At 40.3% G+C, this 18,200-nt stretch overlaps 1 protein-coding gene across 3 annotated transcripts in view; it reads right to left on the minus strand.

The window, feature by feature from the left end:
* The window catches only part of LOC306884544 (protein SLX4IP-like), a 41,982-nt gene that overhangs the window by 4,895 nt on the left and 18,887 nt on the right, over window positions 1-18,200 (minus strand). For 2 of the 3 annotated variants that reach the window (XM_079440492.1, XM_079440494.1), the window contains 2 exons: window positions 7,538-7,615; window positions 6,394-6,482 (listed from right to left, as the gene is read on the minus strand). In XM_079440492.1, the coding sequence (XP_079296618.1) occupies window positions 6,394-6,482; window positions 7,538-7,615 (167 nt within the window). The remainder of the gene's footprint in view (window positions 1-6,393; window positions 6,483-7,537; window positions 7,616-18,200) is intronic. The other variant, XM_079440493.1, reaches the window with a different exon arrangement.

Genomic DNA, 18,200 nt, shown 5'->3' on the forward strand with positions numbered 1-18,200 from the left:
CTTTTGCTAGCAATAAACAGCAGATGCCTTGTGTCTGGGAGTTTGTCAAACAGCTCTGGGAAGTTAACAGCAGCAAATCATTTTGACATTTCAGAATGACCAAGCAAAATTTGAGATGCTTTGTGGTAATTTTATTCAAAATCACATGAATTTTTGATCTAAGAATTTATTTGGTTCACATGTTTTCATAGTATTTTATGTGCATGTCTTATTACTGAATAAAACATTTATCCATATTAAGGAAGTGTATGTTTTATGTGCATTTTAATGTCCAAAATTCACACTAGTTGGCAATATGGCCAAAGTCTCTTTTCACAATTACATAATTTTTTCTAGAAATAAGGTTACAATGCCAAAATTGTCAAAAACAATAACAATGTGTGAGTATCGAATTTAATTCTTTTGCATCTCATTGCGCTTGAATGGTTTAAAATCACTTGTAACATTAAACTGGCAAAAATGCATGAACAGTAAACTTCTGTGATAACACAACACTGTAACCTCACACGAACATAACCGCAACAGAAACAATAATAAAACATTTATACAGTTTGTCAAGTTTCTACCAGTTTATCATGTCAACCGGTATATGACCCACAAGTCACAAAAAAACATGGAAGGAAACCACAGCCACAGACAGAAAGAGCCAATTCCGTCAAAGCTCTTTTCCCACAAGCTGTTTGAAAGCAGCAGGTTTAGCAGGACTACACATAAATCAGTGCTGCTTCACTCTAAATGGGCTGATCAATAGCTAGTGGGAAGGTTCACTTTAAGGTGCAGGGAAGGGTAATGCATGGGAAGATCTGAGAAAACAGAGTCTATGAGAACCCAAGAGACTCTCTGCGGTGTGTGTCCACCCACAGAGACAAGTATTCATAGGAAATCATGTTGTAACGTGGGCCACTAATGTTTAAAAACAATCCATTTCCAAAGTCAGAGCAAGCAAGCTGCTGTCTCATCCGTAGATTGTGTTCCATCCATGACCACTGTCTGTCGAACTCTCTCCTACACACACACACACAAACTCCCCCCAACTTACCACGTCCCTCCGCCCACTGCAACCAAGACTGGACGGTTTTTAGGGGGATATCCAGACATACTAGTGCACAGAAACACACCCATACTCACCGACGATAAGTCCACTGAAAATAAACACACCCAGCGAGCGTGAACGGTACAGCGCATATACACACGCTCAACAAAAACATGGAGGATAGGGGAGGAAGAACATTTGAATTTCAATACCTTCATATGCATTTTACAAACCTTTGGAAAACAGATGAAAGAGACAGCAACAATGGAGCAGTGTTTCTTTCCCAGAGAAACTCTCCCAAGAAGCAATTCTCTCATGTACTTCACTGGGCTTCAAAGAAGAACAAGGGAAAGAGAAAGATTTTTGGAGTGAAAGAAGGCACAATTCAATGTGTCTATGGGAACATGGAATATCTATGAAAATATAATTAAGGATGTCAATTTACATGTGAATTTAGTGAAGTTATACTGCCACTCTAAAGTTTGGTGTCATTAACACTTTTTTTCTTCTTTTTGAAGATATTAATACATTTATTCAACAAAGATGCATTAAATTTATCAAAGTGACAGTAAAGACAGTTACAAAATAATTCCATATCAAATAAATGTGTTCTTTTAAACTTTCTATTCATCAAAGAATTCTGAAAAAAATTATTATGTATCACAGTTTCCACAAAAATATTAAGAAGCGCTTGTTTTCAATATTGATAAGGTTTCTTGAGCACCAAATCAGCATATTAGAATGATTTTAGAATGATCATGACTATGAAGTCTGGAGTAATGGCTGATGAAATTTTAGTTCTGCCATCACTTTTTTTTTTTAATTGTCGTAATATTTCACAATATTATTGTTTTTAACTGTATTTTCTGATCAAATAAATGCAGCCTTGGTCAACATAAGAGACTTTCAAATACATCTGGAAAAAAAATCCTGTAACCATGTAAATGAAAAAAAAAATGTATTAAATAAAATTAAAAATTAAATTAAATTAATATTTCTGGCACAATAAAATGATCTTCATTTGGGAATTCACTTAAAAATATTGATTACACTTGATTACTTATCATTCACTTGATAAATGATGTATCATGCAATTAATCTGATAAACATCTATAATCAGTAGAGCCCTAATAATACAGACTCAACATACATTATTATCTGGCACAATGTCAGAGCTGTAATGACCTCTACGGTTACAAAAGCTGTGTTCACTGCATATAACCTAAGTTAAAAAGTGAAAGAAATTCTATCAGAATCCAGTAAGGAGGAATGCAGGCCATATACCCTTGACATAAACACCTAAATAGCATCTATTTATGTCTTTACATAAATAAATGTCTTTGTTGTAAATAAGCTAGAAAGTTACTTCTGTCAACTACTAGTTATTTTTAAAATGAAATGAGTCAGTTTTGACTCAAGATTGATTCACCCTTTACATTTCCATAAGCTCAATCCTACATAATGAGTTGTAAGCGCTGGCACGCTTCGTGGACACCCTTACAACGGCTCATCTGTACTAGTAAACAAACAAATATGTACCGTTAGTCATGTGACCTGTGCTCATTAGCCTTTAGGCAAATCACTGTTACACAAGCACCTGGAGGCCCACAGAGAGGGTAGTGGAAGTGCAGTTACGGATCAGGACAAAGATCAGTCAGGGAGAGATCTGTGTACTGGAATTTGCGTGACCATAATGCCCTTGAGCAAAAGGAGTTCTACTCTACTGTAGATTTCCCTAAGAGGACTGTCCCAACAAGTGTACTGTACAGTTGTAGTTATGATGAGTAAAGATGCGGTCACACCAGACTGTGTCTCATTCATTTCTATTCATCCTATATGAATGCAGGAGTGTGGGAATTTAAGCATAAGAAGCTTGGATAATATTAAAGTACATGAAAAAAAATACATTACATAAAACAGATCTTGGCTTCTGATTGGTCAATAACTTTACCTTGTTAATTCACTAGCCATGTGATCCGTCTACTACGAATAATGTGCTGTGAACATAAATGTTTGGAGATGCTAAAGCATACCACAGCAGCACCCACACATTTTTTTTTTACCATCATAGAAAGTCTGAATATTGACAACATTGCTGTCATCACAAAGATGATGCCTTTGGGGAGTCTTGAGTCTAGCATGACACAGGCTTACTTTCTCGGGAGCTTTGTTTCAGTTGGTCATCTGAACTAAATTTCTGTACACCACAGCAAGACCAAGGCCAACAAACCAATAAGAGAAAAACTACAGCTTGGACTCCTTACAATGCATGTCACTTGTACAAAGAACATGAGGAGGAACATTTGCCTATTCTATGAATGCCAGAGGAAACTAAAAGACATGAATGGTGTATGTATTCTGTAAGCACCTGTCAGAACAACGCTCCAGCCGTCTAAACCAGAGCACTGACATGAAGAGTATCCATAAAACATAACCACTCTAGAAATCCACATCTTTGTTTCTGTAGAGAAAAATCAGATGTGGAGTTTGTGAGGGCCAAGAAGCTCTTGAAATGACAGTGCTCTGGGGCTTGCTGTTGGAAACAGTGAGAAACTGAGATAGGAGAGGAACAAAGAAAGGATAAAGTTATGTCCATAAACACTGTAGCCCTCCCCAAAGGAGAGGAGGCTGTAAAAACACATCTGCCCTGAGCTTTGATCCGCCACGTCATTACAAGGCTGCTATCTTTCCCATTCTTCCAGCACACATCCAGAGGTACAGATGTGGCAACATCAAAATATAAAACATTCTATCTTTTGTGGATCAGAAAACAAGATTTTTTTGAAAGTCAGTAGAGTTCAAACAACATTTGACACTATGGATCTAATTGTACAGACACATTTTTCAAAATATCTTCTTTTATGGTCCACAGAAACAGGTTTGGAGTGACATTGGGATGAGTAAACAAAAGGTACTTTTTTAATTAAAGGTTAAGAAGAATCGATAAAATCCATATGATTCCAATCCCTAATTTAGACTGTAGTGTAAATTCCAACTCAAATGTTCAAAACTCTCAAACACTAGTGTACAGTATGACGTGTGACCAATTTACAGTAAGGACAATGTGCTAGACACCTTCTCGAGGAGTTTCAGGAAGTGCATTAAAAGGAAAAGGAAGAGACGTCTGCCGTCTCAGTTGTGATGACGTGATTCTGTGCTGACTGTGCACTGCACCCGCATCGCTTCTTTGCAACGCAACAGTGAAGGATCCTTCCCGTTCTACCCACTTCAGACCACACCACAGGATGTGAATCACTCAAGGAACCGTTAATCTTGTTCTGACAGGGGATACAAGTCACCTTCCAGTTCAAGAAACAGCCCTTCCAGGGTTTGAACTGGTGACTTTGCACATAGTACCTGCCACATATCATTTTCACACTCTCTCTTGCTGCAAGAAACCATACGTTATATCAGAGAGTAACCTTGTGACCTTTGGAAAGGTGTTATGGCAGCCCTGCACGGCTGATATAAACTATGTTTTGCAAACTGAGCTCTAAATCAAATGGAAGGACCACAGACAAATTCCCAAACTGCCTCAAAACATGTGGCGTCATTCAGACGCTCACTGTCAAGCTCTGCGGTGAGAGAAACTCACCATAAACATATGACAACATTGGAAGAACAAATTCACCGTTTATCGTTTTCAAATTGAAATTCTGCATCGTATGTGACTCATACAGCTGAGCCACATTTCGTATTAAGATTCATAACTTTCCTGGCTAACTTCAAGCAAAAAAGAGAAAGAAAGAAACTGTAGGAAAAGGATCCCAGTGACAAATTAGAGCGGAGCAACAGAAATAATTGTTTTGTCATAAGAGAAACTCTAGCTCATTCTCCTGATGCACTCTCTCCTCCAATCTGCCAAATAGCGAGAGCACCACCGCAAGCTCCTGCTAACCCTTCCTCGCAGCATATACAAGCACAGAGAACCACATCCTGATGAGGGGAATGCAAAAACAAGGGCCCTGCTTCCCTGAACTGGAAAAGCGGTTACACAATGTGAACTTTTCACTGTCGAACTGGATAACTTCACTCAAATTATTACAATTCCTGCTTTCATTGAAAGCCAAAGCAACGCAGGAAAAAAGGGCTGAAAGAAATGTCTCAAAGAAAAACAATGGCAAATGATTCAACTCGAAAAAGTACCGACATTAATGGCAGGACAGATGGGAGACTGTCCTTGATGTCCACCCAAGGTGGGTGGCTCTGTGCGAATTTCCCAGGATTCTATTGGAAGATAGAGTAGGATCAACCAAGAGAGATTCACAGGGAACAAGTGGACATGAAAAGATTAGAAGAAGATCTGAGTGGGGCAGAGACACAGCAGATAAGTACTCTGGACACAGCAGGAAGTCTGATCAAGGATGCTTTCACTTGGACATTCATGGCTCCAGAGATCCTACCACTGAGTATCCTGTTGAACCAAATCACAGTCTTCAGACCCACACACAACTGTTGCCATAAAAGTGGGTGAGTAAGAGGGCAAGTGTGTGAGCCAAGTAAAACTGTGGTCTTGTTTCCGAAGCAAAATACATAGTGTACCAATAATGCAACTCATGATTTCAGAATAAGTATCCTGCATTCAATTTCCTACTGTAGCATCAAGATGAATAACTCTAACAAAACTACTTTTGTAATTGACTCGTCAGGGCACTGCCTGAATGAAAGAAAGTCAGTCAGTCATATAGGTCTGGAATGACATGAGGGTGAGTAAATGAAGACAAAAATGTTATTTGAACTATCCATTTAAAGATAATCAGATGCATTTCTTAGGGGGCACATACAGTACAAAAGACACATTCTTAATTTCAGAACTAGCTAGATGGAGAATTCAACAGAATTTAGGGGTCTTTAAACACATTGTTAAAATTGGAGTCATCTTCACTTGAAAGCATTTTAAAAACATGTAAAACACTGAAACAAAAGTTGCAAATTGTCCAAATGAATGTGATATTTGCAGCACTCATGCTTTAAAATCTATTTAATATATTTACAGAATTTTTTCACTTCATGGTGTTCACAGAGAATGGCTTCAAGATTGAGAAACAGAATACATAAAAGACACATGCACTTCGATTTCTTCCATTCTTTATACATTATATAAAGAGCTGGAGAATAACTGGAGAACTTATATAATAGCTGGAGAATACAGACTGTCCACAGAATAAAATCAGTTTGCCCCTTTAAAGAGCTTCTATACAGACAGATACTTTTGTTGTAGCCAACTCTTTTTAAAGAGGGTCATCTGACTGTAGTTTAACCAAATCTATTTAAGTAGACTGTAGCTTGGCAAGCTAGTTTCAAAGTAGCTTCTCCAACACTGATTGTAAACATTATTTTATAACATAAACAGGTCTTACCACATCCAGGTTCAGATTTCCACTGGGAAGTGCAGAATTCTCTGGAGGACTGGCACACACTACAACACGCTCAGGAAACACACGCAACTCTGTGAAGGTCAAACAAAAATAAAGATGGAGTTGTAGCTAAAGTGATGTGGACGCCGTTTAGCACAATATTATATACAGTAAATGTTCTGTTTGAAACAAAGGGAGGGGCGATGAAAATATGCATGATATTCATATAAAATTCTCACAGACATCTGAAATAAAAATGGGAGTGAAACCACTAAGACAAGCAGAGCATCAACAGCTTAAAATGACCTCAATGCCCTCTTCATGGGAAATGTTGAAAAAGCTTTGTTGTTTTTAAGAATATGGCTAAGCTGCCATAAAGTTGAATGTAAACTTTACATCCCCACTGCCCCTCAGTTAATGAAGTTTCAAATATGTAACTTGATATAAGAAAAACAAACCACATTGTTTGATGTATTCTGGTTTAGTTCCTTCAAACTTGGCCAAATTTAGCTTGAAAAATGAAGGCCAAGCAAATTGTTGGTCAGTTACTTTTTCTTCTTTTTGTTTTTCCTATATCACTTAAAATAATCTATACCAGACAGCCTTATTAGTCTGTATGCATCTACTTAGTATCTTTTTTTTTTTTTTTTTTAGGCATGTTAAACACATCATGTAGAATGATGACTGTAATTCCCTTCAGAGCCTGACATGCTATTTCTCTAAAGATACAGTAGAAGAAGCTTTAATCTGAACTTGTTTACTATTTCCCTGTGAGCTGCTGTCAAGCCAGGCTCGGGTGGACTTGGCTGTAGTCTCAAATATTTGTTGAGTGCATTCATCTCTAACTGTCCAGCCAGATATAATGGGTGGTTTCTTCTCTCTATACATTTGACTTGAAACTACAAGTTCTGCATAAAACACATTTGGAATCATGTTCTGAGTTGCCAACTAAGTGAACATATTTCAGTTGACTTTTTCCAAAATAAAAACGATCCAGACAGTGACCTCTGACTGAGCCTGACAGCTGTACGAACTAATAACAACACAGGTGCTTCTGATACAATCATCTGTTTCATGCGTCAAGTTAATGTGGAACGAAATACTCAAACCAGTCTTCTTTAGTCAATGAGAAGAGGAAATAAACTACCTCTGTAGTGCTGCCTGATAATGCATCTCAGGTTGACGTGTCGTTTCATGAAGTGCACTGCCAGGCGAACATACCCACCTGCAAAAGAAAACACATTTTATGGAGCAAATCCGCTAATACTCAGAAAACCTTCACTGGTCATATTCAAACAGTGAAGGCTTGTCACGGTAAGATAATGATAAAATAATTGCTTTTAGGACTGCCTGTTTGTTTAAACAAATCCTCATTTACGCATGAGGAAACACTTTTCTCCAGAAAATAATTTTAATGCAAATCAGCACCGTATTAAATGATAGTCTGTGACATATCTCCTAAAATGGACGTTATCAATTATACATGGCCATGCAAAAGGCCAGAACAAAGGCTGTTAATGTCTGCCAAATATGACACCGCACAAAGGCGGTTTAGTGTCTGAAAAAATACCAAAGCATTTAAGCAAATGAGAAAGAAGCCTCATAGTTCAGGCATAAACGTAAGCAGTGCCAGGGGCTTCTTGGCCTTTGAAGTCCACTGTAACAAGACTGACTGAACGCTGAAACTATTTACAGCCTCTAATGGTGAGAGAGTTTTATGAATTCATGCTCCACTCCTTGGAGAAAAAACATATAATGTGTCACTTTGCCTGTATAACCTGTATTTTAGACTGAAGAAATCTTTAAATACTGGATGAGTGGCTGAAAATCTGCACCAAAGGCTGTTATTTATTATTCCTACATGGCTCTCTGAAATATTCAATTGTGATTGGTCAATTTTAAGGTTAAATATTTTAGTGTGCAACTGCTAGACTATGTAGTGTATCACGCTGTGCTAGTTTTGTGCCTCTAGTGTATTCATCAATCTCGTTTTTCTTTTTTTCTAAATAAAATAATTTGTCAACATTTATTAACTGGGATAATGTACAGTCAGCAAAACAAACCCGTTTTTGAAGAATGCTGATAATCAAACAGTTGTTGGTCCCCATTAACTTCCATAGTATTTATTTTCCTATTATGGAAGTCAATAGGGACCAACAACTGTTTGGTTCTTCAAAATATCTTCTTTTAATTTTTGGGTGAACTATTCATTTAAAAATGAAAAGATCTTTTTAAAAAAAGGATATTTTTGAAATGATGAAGTCAGTTTAAATGGCCACGTACACACTACAAGTTTCAGGAGTGACAACCGCATTTAAATGCGGAGTGAGTCCCGTAAATGATCGTTCCATGTGTGTACAGAACAGCACTCACTCCAGCATTTGTAACCATAGCAACATTCTGTCATCTTGCGGGAGTGAATAAAAGTTTATCCATTTGTTATGTGCCATTTTTTGACTAAAGACTCTTTTTGTCTGTCGATTTTAACTAAACCACAGCTGATAGATGTGCAGCATTGTGATTATGCACGGGAGGCTGCTTTAGAGAGCGCTGTCTTGCAGTGTTGCCATGTCCTCATATTTACAAGCGCTTTTAGGCATGTTGTTTGGTCTTATCTCATAAAGATAGGCACTTCATGAAGTTAATAAGTGGTCTGTTGTGGATATGAGATATATGATTTTTATCTTATAGAACAACGCATTTGGGTGTTTTAGTGTTTTTTGTGCATGTCCTTGTTTGTTGTTGTTGTTGTTTTTCTATGAAGATCTGGCAACATTGACACTTTATAGCAAGGCTCATGAGTGCAGCTAGCCCCGTGCTAAGTTAAGACTTCTTTCACGGTTATTTTCTTGCATCTCACTTACAGGCGAAGATACTGATGCACGTTCAAATACGTCATTAACAACTAGTTATTCAGTTCAGTTCCGTACACACTGCGTAGAATTTCTGTAAATGCGGTTGTCACTACCTGTATTTTTCGGGAGTTAATGCGGTTCTCGAATGCGGTTGTCACTCCCGTATTTTAGTGAATTTTGTATGTACAGAACGCAATTAAGGAGTAAAAGGTGAACTGACAACCGAATGCAGTGTGTACGTGGCCATATTAGTCTGAAATCAGTTTTCTGATCTGGAATTATTAAACACAATATTAGGCAATTTACAGTGCATATAGTATAATGAATATCATAAAAATATAATAAATGTAAAAAAAATTAAATCCATTTATTTTATTTAAAAAATAAATATTTGATTCGCTCAGTCCATAGGTAATGGAAAAGATGAGCATTACATTATGTGTAATAAATTGAATTTAAAAATGTAATTATTTCATTTAAATAAATTTTTTATGTTTATTATATTGTATACAGCACTTTTTTCATTGACTATGGTACAGATAAAGCAAATCAAAATCAAATCAAGTGTGAAAACTAGGGCTGTTTCCTGATTCCTGGTTCTGGAATCAATGGGATTCGAGTCCAAGAATCGTTTCCTCTGTTGTTTTCGATTCTTTTTCGATTCTTGGTTTTTTATTAGAACGAAGGAACCTAATCTCGCCATGACTGCAGGATATAAAGGTCGTAAAAAAGTATAATTCTCATAATATGAAGCTTTATTTGTAAAAAATGACGATACATTTCTATAGCTCTGATTTTTTAATTGTCATTTTGTCTGCTTTGCCCATAGCTCACTGCTCAGCAGGGACATACATTTATCGCATGCATTGAACAAGACATGAAGTGTCTAAATTAAATGTGTACAGTTCAGCTGAATGCTGAAGTTTAGCTTGACTGTATGCTTTGCACAAAATTAACGAACTGTACATTGAAACAAAATAACAAGAACGTTAACAATAACACTGATAGAGCTCGTGGTTTATCTGTCAATCAGATGCGCTCTCGGCCACTGATGCTCGTGACGTTTTCTTTTAGAATTATCATTGGCTGGTAGAAATAATAATAATAAAAAAAAATTGTATTTCAGATCACGTTGTCAGGGAACTGTTGTGTGTCTGTCATGTGTTCCTGCCCCTTGTGTCCATATTTGGTTTGTTTCCTGTCATGTCATTAGTAGTTCATTCTGTTCAGCTGTGTTTGTCTCGTTAGCTATGATTTACCGGTGTATATTAGTCCTGTCTGTTTAGTTAGATGTCGTCTGGTCTACTCGTTACTCCCCGGTGTTCCTGTTGATGTCCGTGTCTTACCCTGCCTTGTCTTGTCTTGCCCTGCCTTGATGTCAGTAAAGTGTGTTATTTGAGTTTATATCCTCGTCTGCGTGTTCCTGGTTCCTCCCTCGTGTGTGCACCGTGACAGAAGACCAGACCCAGACAGTAAGCGGCGCCCCTTCACCTCGTTTTGTTTTCCGGTTTTGAAAAGTTTTTTGTTTGTTCCTGTTTTGTTTGTCCCTCGCGGCATGGAAGTCGCCACTCGACATCCCGCCTTAGCCCACTGCAAGTCGGCGTGGGAGTTCGGCAGGATTACCGCGAGTGCCGCGAGTCCGCTGGCCGTGAGCCCTGCAAGTCTGCCGATCGCGGGAGAAGTTCGCCGTTGTCCGCGGCTCATCCTACCCGCCGATCGTGGGAGATATCCGCCGCCGTCCGCGGCTCCCAACCTCGCCGCTCACACCGAGCCCGCCGTTCGCGGGAGTTCACGCCGCCATCCGCGGGGAAAGCCAACCCGCCGTCGGCGGCTCCCCCTATTCACGCCGCTACCCGTGGCTCACCGACCCCGCCGCTCGCAGGAGATCACGTCGCCGTCCGTGGGGAAAGCCCACCCACCGTCGGCGGCTCCCCTGTGCACGCCGCCGATCCGCCTCTGACTCAATGCCCGCCGGCCAGCCTCTGACTCAAGGCCCACTGGATTGCCGCTGACTCAAGCCCGCCGGATTGCCGCTGACTCATGCCCATCGGCCGCCATGACCCTCTCCGTGGATGAAGTCCACACGTCACGGCCAGGAGTGCCGTATGTATGTCTCGTTGTGCCCACAGGAACATTTTAACTTACCATGTCATGTCTTGTCCATGGAGACTCGTCTGGGGCAGGCGGCTCCTTGAGTTGTGGCCATGGAGGCCAGTCGCAGCCGCTTGCCCCCCCTGTCGCAGAAGTGGAGGAGGTTGCTGAGGGACCCTGTGAGGGCCCCTGACTCCTCGTCATGCCCAGAGGAAGCCTCAGCTTCCTAGCCAGCCCAGGAGGGCTTCTGGTTCCTGTGGGATGTCCTGTCGTGTTTGTCTGACCCTGGAGGGTTTCTGTCGTGTCTTGTCGTGTTTTGTCTGTCTAGCCCCGGAGGGCTCCTGATACCCCCTGGATTCCCCATGGAAATTTTGGGGGGGGGTAGTAGAGGTCTGGGTGGAGTGGGTGGGCCGAAGAAGGATGCCATGGCCACAGTTACCACCTGCCATGGCCTCCTGAGCTCCCTGCTCTGCCATGGGTCCTGTCTGTCTGTTCCGCTCTGGAGGTCCCCGTCCTGTGGTCCGTGTCTGTCCTGAGAGGCCTCCAGAGCGCCCACCCCCCCTCCCCGATGGAACTGTTAAGGCTCGGGACGAGCCTTTCGGGAGGGGGGAGTTATGTCAGGGAACTGTTGTGTGTCTGTCATGTGTTCCTGCCCCTTGTGTCCATATTTGGTTTGTTTCCTGTCATGTCATTAGTAGTTCATTCTGTTCAGCTGTGTTTGTCTCGTTAGCTATGATTTACCGGTGTATATTAGTCCTGTCTGTTTAGTTAGATGTCGTCTGGTCTACTCGTTACTCCCCGGTGTTCCTGTTGATGTCCGTGTCTTACCCTGCCTTGTCTTGTCTTGCCCTGCCTTGATGTCAGTAAAGTGTGTTATTTGAGTTTATATCCTCGTCTGCGTGTTCCTGGTTCCTCCCTCGTGTGTGCACCGTGACACACGTCATGATTTATTCTGTCGTGCAGCGCTCAAAATTGCAGACAACATAAGCCACTTCCACCGTAAATTAACCTCTGAATCGTTTTTTTTTTTTTTTTTTAAACTGCTTCATTAAAACGATCTATCCGAAAGAACCTTTTCGTGGAAATGAATCACACTTCTAATCACTTTTAGCGAGCATGAGGTGACGGGTAATAAAAATATAAAAATGAAATAGATCTTTTCTAGATAAAAAATAATATTTTATCTCACAACTCTTGTAATTACGGCTCTCAATTCCCAATGCCTCGGAATCGATTATTTTTGGAATCGATTCCCAGCCCTAGTGAAAACAGCCCAAGACACTGAAATCGCTTCTAATGTGTGATTTGTGTCATTATATGAAGCATTCAGTGATGTCAACATTATGCGTTCATTCACTTTTGCAGTTGCAACCATATAAATTCGTTGTTAACATGCCAAGAAAACAAGTTCATTCAACCCTCCTAGTGTTGGAGCAGAGACACGACCATTCTGTTTTCATTTAAGAGACAGCGGGCAAAGGAAGAATCCAGCCTAGATCTGTTTGTCATTGTCCAAGGAATGCAAGATCCACTAGACGCAAAGGCAGAGCACTGTTGCTTAATCTGGGAGGAATTTGTCGGCAAGAGAGGGGGCCTGGTGAACACGCTAGATATCTGCTGGTGCAGCTGTAAACAAGAAAACAGTCATGGGAATCCATCAGCTCTCACTCTGTGCCCTGAATAGACCCCTCAACCTCTCTGACTGTCTGTGAGAGACTGCCCTAAGCTGCCACAGGACCGTAAAATACACACAAAATGAATCGGACTACTATCTAATGACCCCAAGTGCTTGAGCATATCGGTTCAGATCATAGAAACCAGAGAGAAAAACAAACTCAGATTGGGCACTCTAAAATAGCCTCACCCTCGCATCCAGAACATTTGTCTGTCGTCAGAGTGTGTTAGCTGTGTCAAATGAGCAGAAATGCATTAGAGAAGACAGGTTTACCAGCTGATGTCATCGCAGGCCCTGCTAACAGCTAGCTAGGTCCTCAAACTGGAGATTCTGAGGGTAATGATATGCAATTACAGTGTCTGCCAGCCACAAAACTGTCATCAACACCCCCCGTATGTGATTGATGGATCTGCCTCCTACTTTCTTCTACTTCACAGGTAGTGCTTAACAGCAGCTCCACTGTAGTCGTTTTATTTTCAATACCTTTTTCCTTGGCCATCAAAACTAACCGTGCTGTAGAAACAATGGTACAACCAGTCACAGTAAAGAAAGAAGGTAGGACAGCTTTAAACTTCCTGCACACACTTGCTTTGATACAGCTTCCGTTTGAGGATCAAACATTGATAGAAACAACAAACAGCGCATTTAAATCATAATAAACCCCAAACTCAAGTCACTGTATCCAAGATACAAAATAATTATCATAAATGTTATTTTATCCCACCTACGAGAATAATAGGCTATGGTAGGCATCTTGTGTGAAACCCCGGTGAGCCTGCCAAACAGGCTCCTAATGTTGATACTCATGTCAAGGTTCCTGGTGACTGGTGCTCATTTTTGCTCAAGGGAAGTGATACAAGACTAGTGGGAACTGCAACACCTACCTTCACAGAACTGCTCATCTAAGAAATGCAGGTTAATATGAATCAGATGCTCCCTCAGGTGTTCCTCCCCATCACAAAGAATCAACCGAGGAGGATTTCGATATCAGATTTATATGCTTTTGAGACGGCTTGGACCTTAAAGCGCTCAAAGGAGAAAGGCAACTCCAATGGGGGGGGGGGGGGGGGGGGGGATAAAGCATGCGTGGACAGTATCAGCATCTTATCTTTCCTGCTCCTAATCATTTGAGTATGCAACCAACCGCCCCAAAAGCTTGGGAGAGTTATGGGAAAATAAAATTCGGTCATAACACGAGTCCCTCTGCTCAACATCAAGAGCCTAGGGTGTTCTTTCCCTTTTTAACTTTAGTGTGGATGGACTGAACAAACAACAAACTGATAATCTGCATATTTCAGAAGATAAAGAAATGGGCATCTTTTCTGTGTGCTTCAAAACCTTCAGTCTAGTCCGTTTCATTCATGTCTATCCCAACTTAGACTGACCCGTCCTCTCAACTCCTTACTGAGAAAAAAAAAAAAACTTTAATTGCATTTGCGTTTCCTCTTTTCCTTCACTTCAAAGAGGCAATTCCCAAGACAAAGCCAACAGATGAGTCTGGCTCTAAAGTAGAACCACAGAAAGGCTTGTTTTGAGAAATCAGCTGTTGGTTGAAAAAAATTTAATAAAAATCTCTTGCAGCTTTAATTCTTCTGGCCCAGGTAAGCAAGCTAAATGTAAATCTAAGTGTCTTTTAGCAGTTTAAGCACATCTAAAACACCCCTTCTTAAGAGAAAGAAAATACTGGAGTTATCTAGATAAAGACTGATGTTTACAGAAGTGCTTCTCAACTGTTTTTGATTCAAGACCCAGATTTTATAAGCGGCGAATCAACACTGCATCAGAATTGCTTATCATTTAAAAGTAAACAAATGTGCCCATAAAATTAAACAATAAAATTTGTCATTTCAACGTGAGAGTGTTTCAGGCCAGTAGACAGAACTGTACTGTCAATACAGGATTTTTTTCATGCCTTGCAAACTCGAAATATTTGGATTTCTGGTGTATTCTACATTGTTGCTAAAATAATCTTAACTAGCTAGCTGACAATGAGGGTTTTTTTGTTTTTGTAAAAAAAAATTCTAAAAAAAAAAAACTGACAGTTTTGGAGGCATCAGTAAAGGTCCGAAATGTTCGCATGTGTTTTTCAGTTTTTTTCGTATTCCCCATCCTTTCCTATTAAAATGCATGCTACGGATGCGAAAAAGCAGAAAATCGAACCTGATCCAATTTTTTTTTGACGGACGAAAGTTTTGGAGGCAGTGTGCAAACGCGATTGACACAACGTGAGGTCGTATTTATGTTTTAACGTGCAAACATTTCAGACTCAGTGTGCAATGATCTTAAGACTGCTGAAAATGACAAACCAATTGATGTTTTGCATTATTTTCCAGCCAAATCTGCTTATAGAGTTGCATTTTTTGAAAGAAAAAAGAAAACATTTAGTAAAATTTCTTTCTGTAAAGGAAATAATCGTTTTGTGAAGAAAAAAATATAAAGAAAACTAAAAAAAAAATGTAATGTAAAACAAATATTATTCTACCTGATCTGTATCACTAACAAAATCAGAACATGGTCACCAGACCAACCAGATGTTACAAGTGGCATGTGATGTTCCAGAGAAGTCGATTGAGATGCTCTCTGAGAAAAAACATTCCAATACTCAATCCACATGGCAACACAACATAATAACATACGCCTTCCCACAGGTTTCGCTGACACTATGCCAAGGCAGAAATATATACAGTACATCAGTACACACACATGCAGGGGCCCCCTGGAGCTTTTACCACTTCCTGGGAAAACAATAGCGAGAACGAAAAGTCAACAAACTAGAAGAATGTAAAGAGGAATTTGAAATAAAATGGAAGAGTGGGGTGAGTAATCCCTTGTCTCCAACTAGAGGCATTCTTTCCACTGATTCAGAGTTCAAAGAAGAACACGAGCTATAAAAACCTCATCAGCTCTAAACAAATGGAGAGCACAGACAGCTCAACATGCGAAAGAATAATAATCATCTCTCTGCACCACAGTCTAGATCTCGACAAGCCAAAGAGGTTGTACAATCTAAACACGTCGAGCTCTAAAAACAGACAACATCAGATATGATTTCTGGTGGTAAAACTGGGTACGATCCGTGATGTCTGAGCATATAGCTACTGTGTGCAATGGGCGATAGTGAAGTGATCTCACACACGAGAAAACCGGGGACAGCGGGTGGAGAGCGGGCATCTAGGTGACCGAGTTGGAATTTGTAGAAATATTTTCTCTCGGCCCTCACTTTGATGTGAATGATCACCCTCTAAGATCTTGTCCTCCGCTCTTTCTGGGTCAGGGTGGGGCTCCCGGGCGATTGTGTGTATGTATGTGAGCGTTTCACGGGGGTCGCCACATGGAAGAGCCGAGTGGGGTTTTCCTGGAAGCACATCACACCCGTCTGCGTAACTGTAGCCTGGGCTGAGCGGGCGGTGTGTCTTATCACTCTGTTCAACGTCCACCTGAAACAATATTTGCACATGAGTGTTCAATTTAACATTTGGGTGACCCCTTCAGCATGGTTATGAAATGCTGCAATGTGGCCCAACAGGAGGATGCAACACATGATCAAAAGGAAAACTGTAAAGATAAGTAAATGGACTAAAGTGCCTTCAGAAACCTTCTTTTATAGTCTCACTAAACACAAAAAGATCAAAACCTTAAACGGTGACATTTATCGACTAAAATCCCATGACACAGCAAAAAGGATCAAGACTGTGATCAGTCACACTAAAATTGAAGATCCCGCCTCTTTTCCTCACAGATGTCTCCTTTAATTAGAGCTCCAAATGCAACACTTAGCTAATTGGTTACACCTGCACTATAAACATATATGACATCAGCATGGCTATGAAAACAGGTGAGAACATCTAATGAATTAACGCCAACACAGAATTTTTGAATGAAACTTTACAATGGCTGCATCCGAAATCACATACTTCTATATACTATATAGAAAAACAGTACATGAACAGGGTAGTATGTCTGAATTCACAGTATTCATAAAACAGTAGTCAAAAAGTCCCCAGATAACCTTGTATTTCTAGCGAGATTATGAAGAATGCATTCAGTGGATACTTTACTATCCCATGAGGCCATGGGAGAGGATTTGTGAATGGCAATGAAGTGATGCAACGGACGCTGGTAGGTCACATGACAATAATAACATGATGAATGTAGTATGTATGGATTACAACAAGATTAGACTTCTCAGAGGACCACTGAAAAAACAAGTAATTTGCTCTACAATATTTAGGAAAGGGTTGTGTCAGGGAAGAAAAAACATGTTCGTTTAAAATCGTATTGCAAGTTTGTGAAAGACAAAATTACCTGGTCTTCTTAGGGAAAAGTAGTCCTGTCCGAACTAGAAGAACAGCAATTAGACTGAATTATAGCTGACTAACCATTTTTATACATACAATTTTACAGAGTTTCGGTACAAAACTATCCATAAATGTATAGATAGTACAGTAAATATAGCAATCGGGAGGCTTAAGGATGCCCCAGGATCCAACAGGGAAGAGTGGTGTGAATGAGGACAAGGAAACACATTCCTCTTGTTTGGTTCCAGCAGATTAACGATGTGGAAAAGGCTTCTGAAAACCAGACTTATGTGCTGTTGTTCTGCTGCTCTGAAGGTTTTGAACCAGAGCTAGGCCTGTCATTGAATCCAGACCTCCTCATCTCTCTCTCCCAATAAATCCATCCAGCTTGTGTGATTATGAATTTGTGTTCATTATACCTGACTCACCTGCACAGCACACTGGTGCCTGCAAGGCCTTAATGATGAAATATAAAATGCCATTTACAGTGGAAAAACAATCAAACTTCCCCTGTCAGGCAAATATGCATTTAATTATAATATAATAGCAGCCAAAAAAATTATGATGGATTCAATGGAGAAAAGCACCATTAACCCTGAGCACGTCCTGCCATTTGATCTGCTCTTGGGTCTTGAAATGAAAATGTTGAGAGGAAAAGGCAGGGTGATCCTCTAAAACGATTTAGTAATTCCTGAAGTGAAGTTTGGTCAGGCGGCATGTATAGCCTGGGTTCACAGAGGCTGTGTCTGTATGTGTGTGTGAGTCTGCCTGACCAGATTGCGGTTGAGAAACAGTCCCATGAATCCCATACTGATCAAGCTCTCCTTCCCCAATCCCTAATTACATACAGAGCCCTGTGGTGGGACAGCAGCAGAGGAACAACGCTGACCC

The sequence above is a fragment of the Barbus barbus genome, assembly GCF_936440315.1.
Source record: "Barbus barbus genome assembly, chromosome: 18".
Lineage (NCBI taxonomy): Eukaryota > Metazoa > Chordata > Actinopteri > Cypriniformes > Cyprinidae > Barbus > Barbus barbus.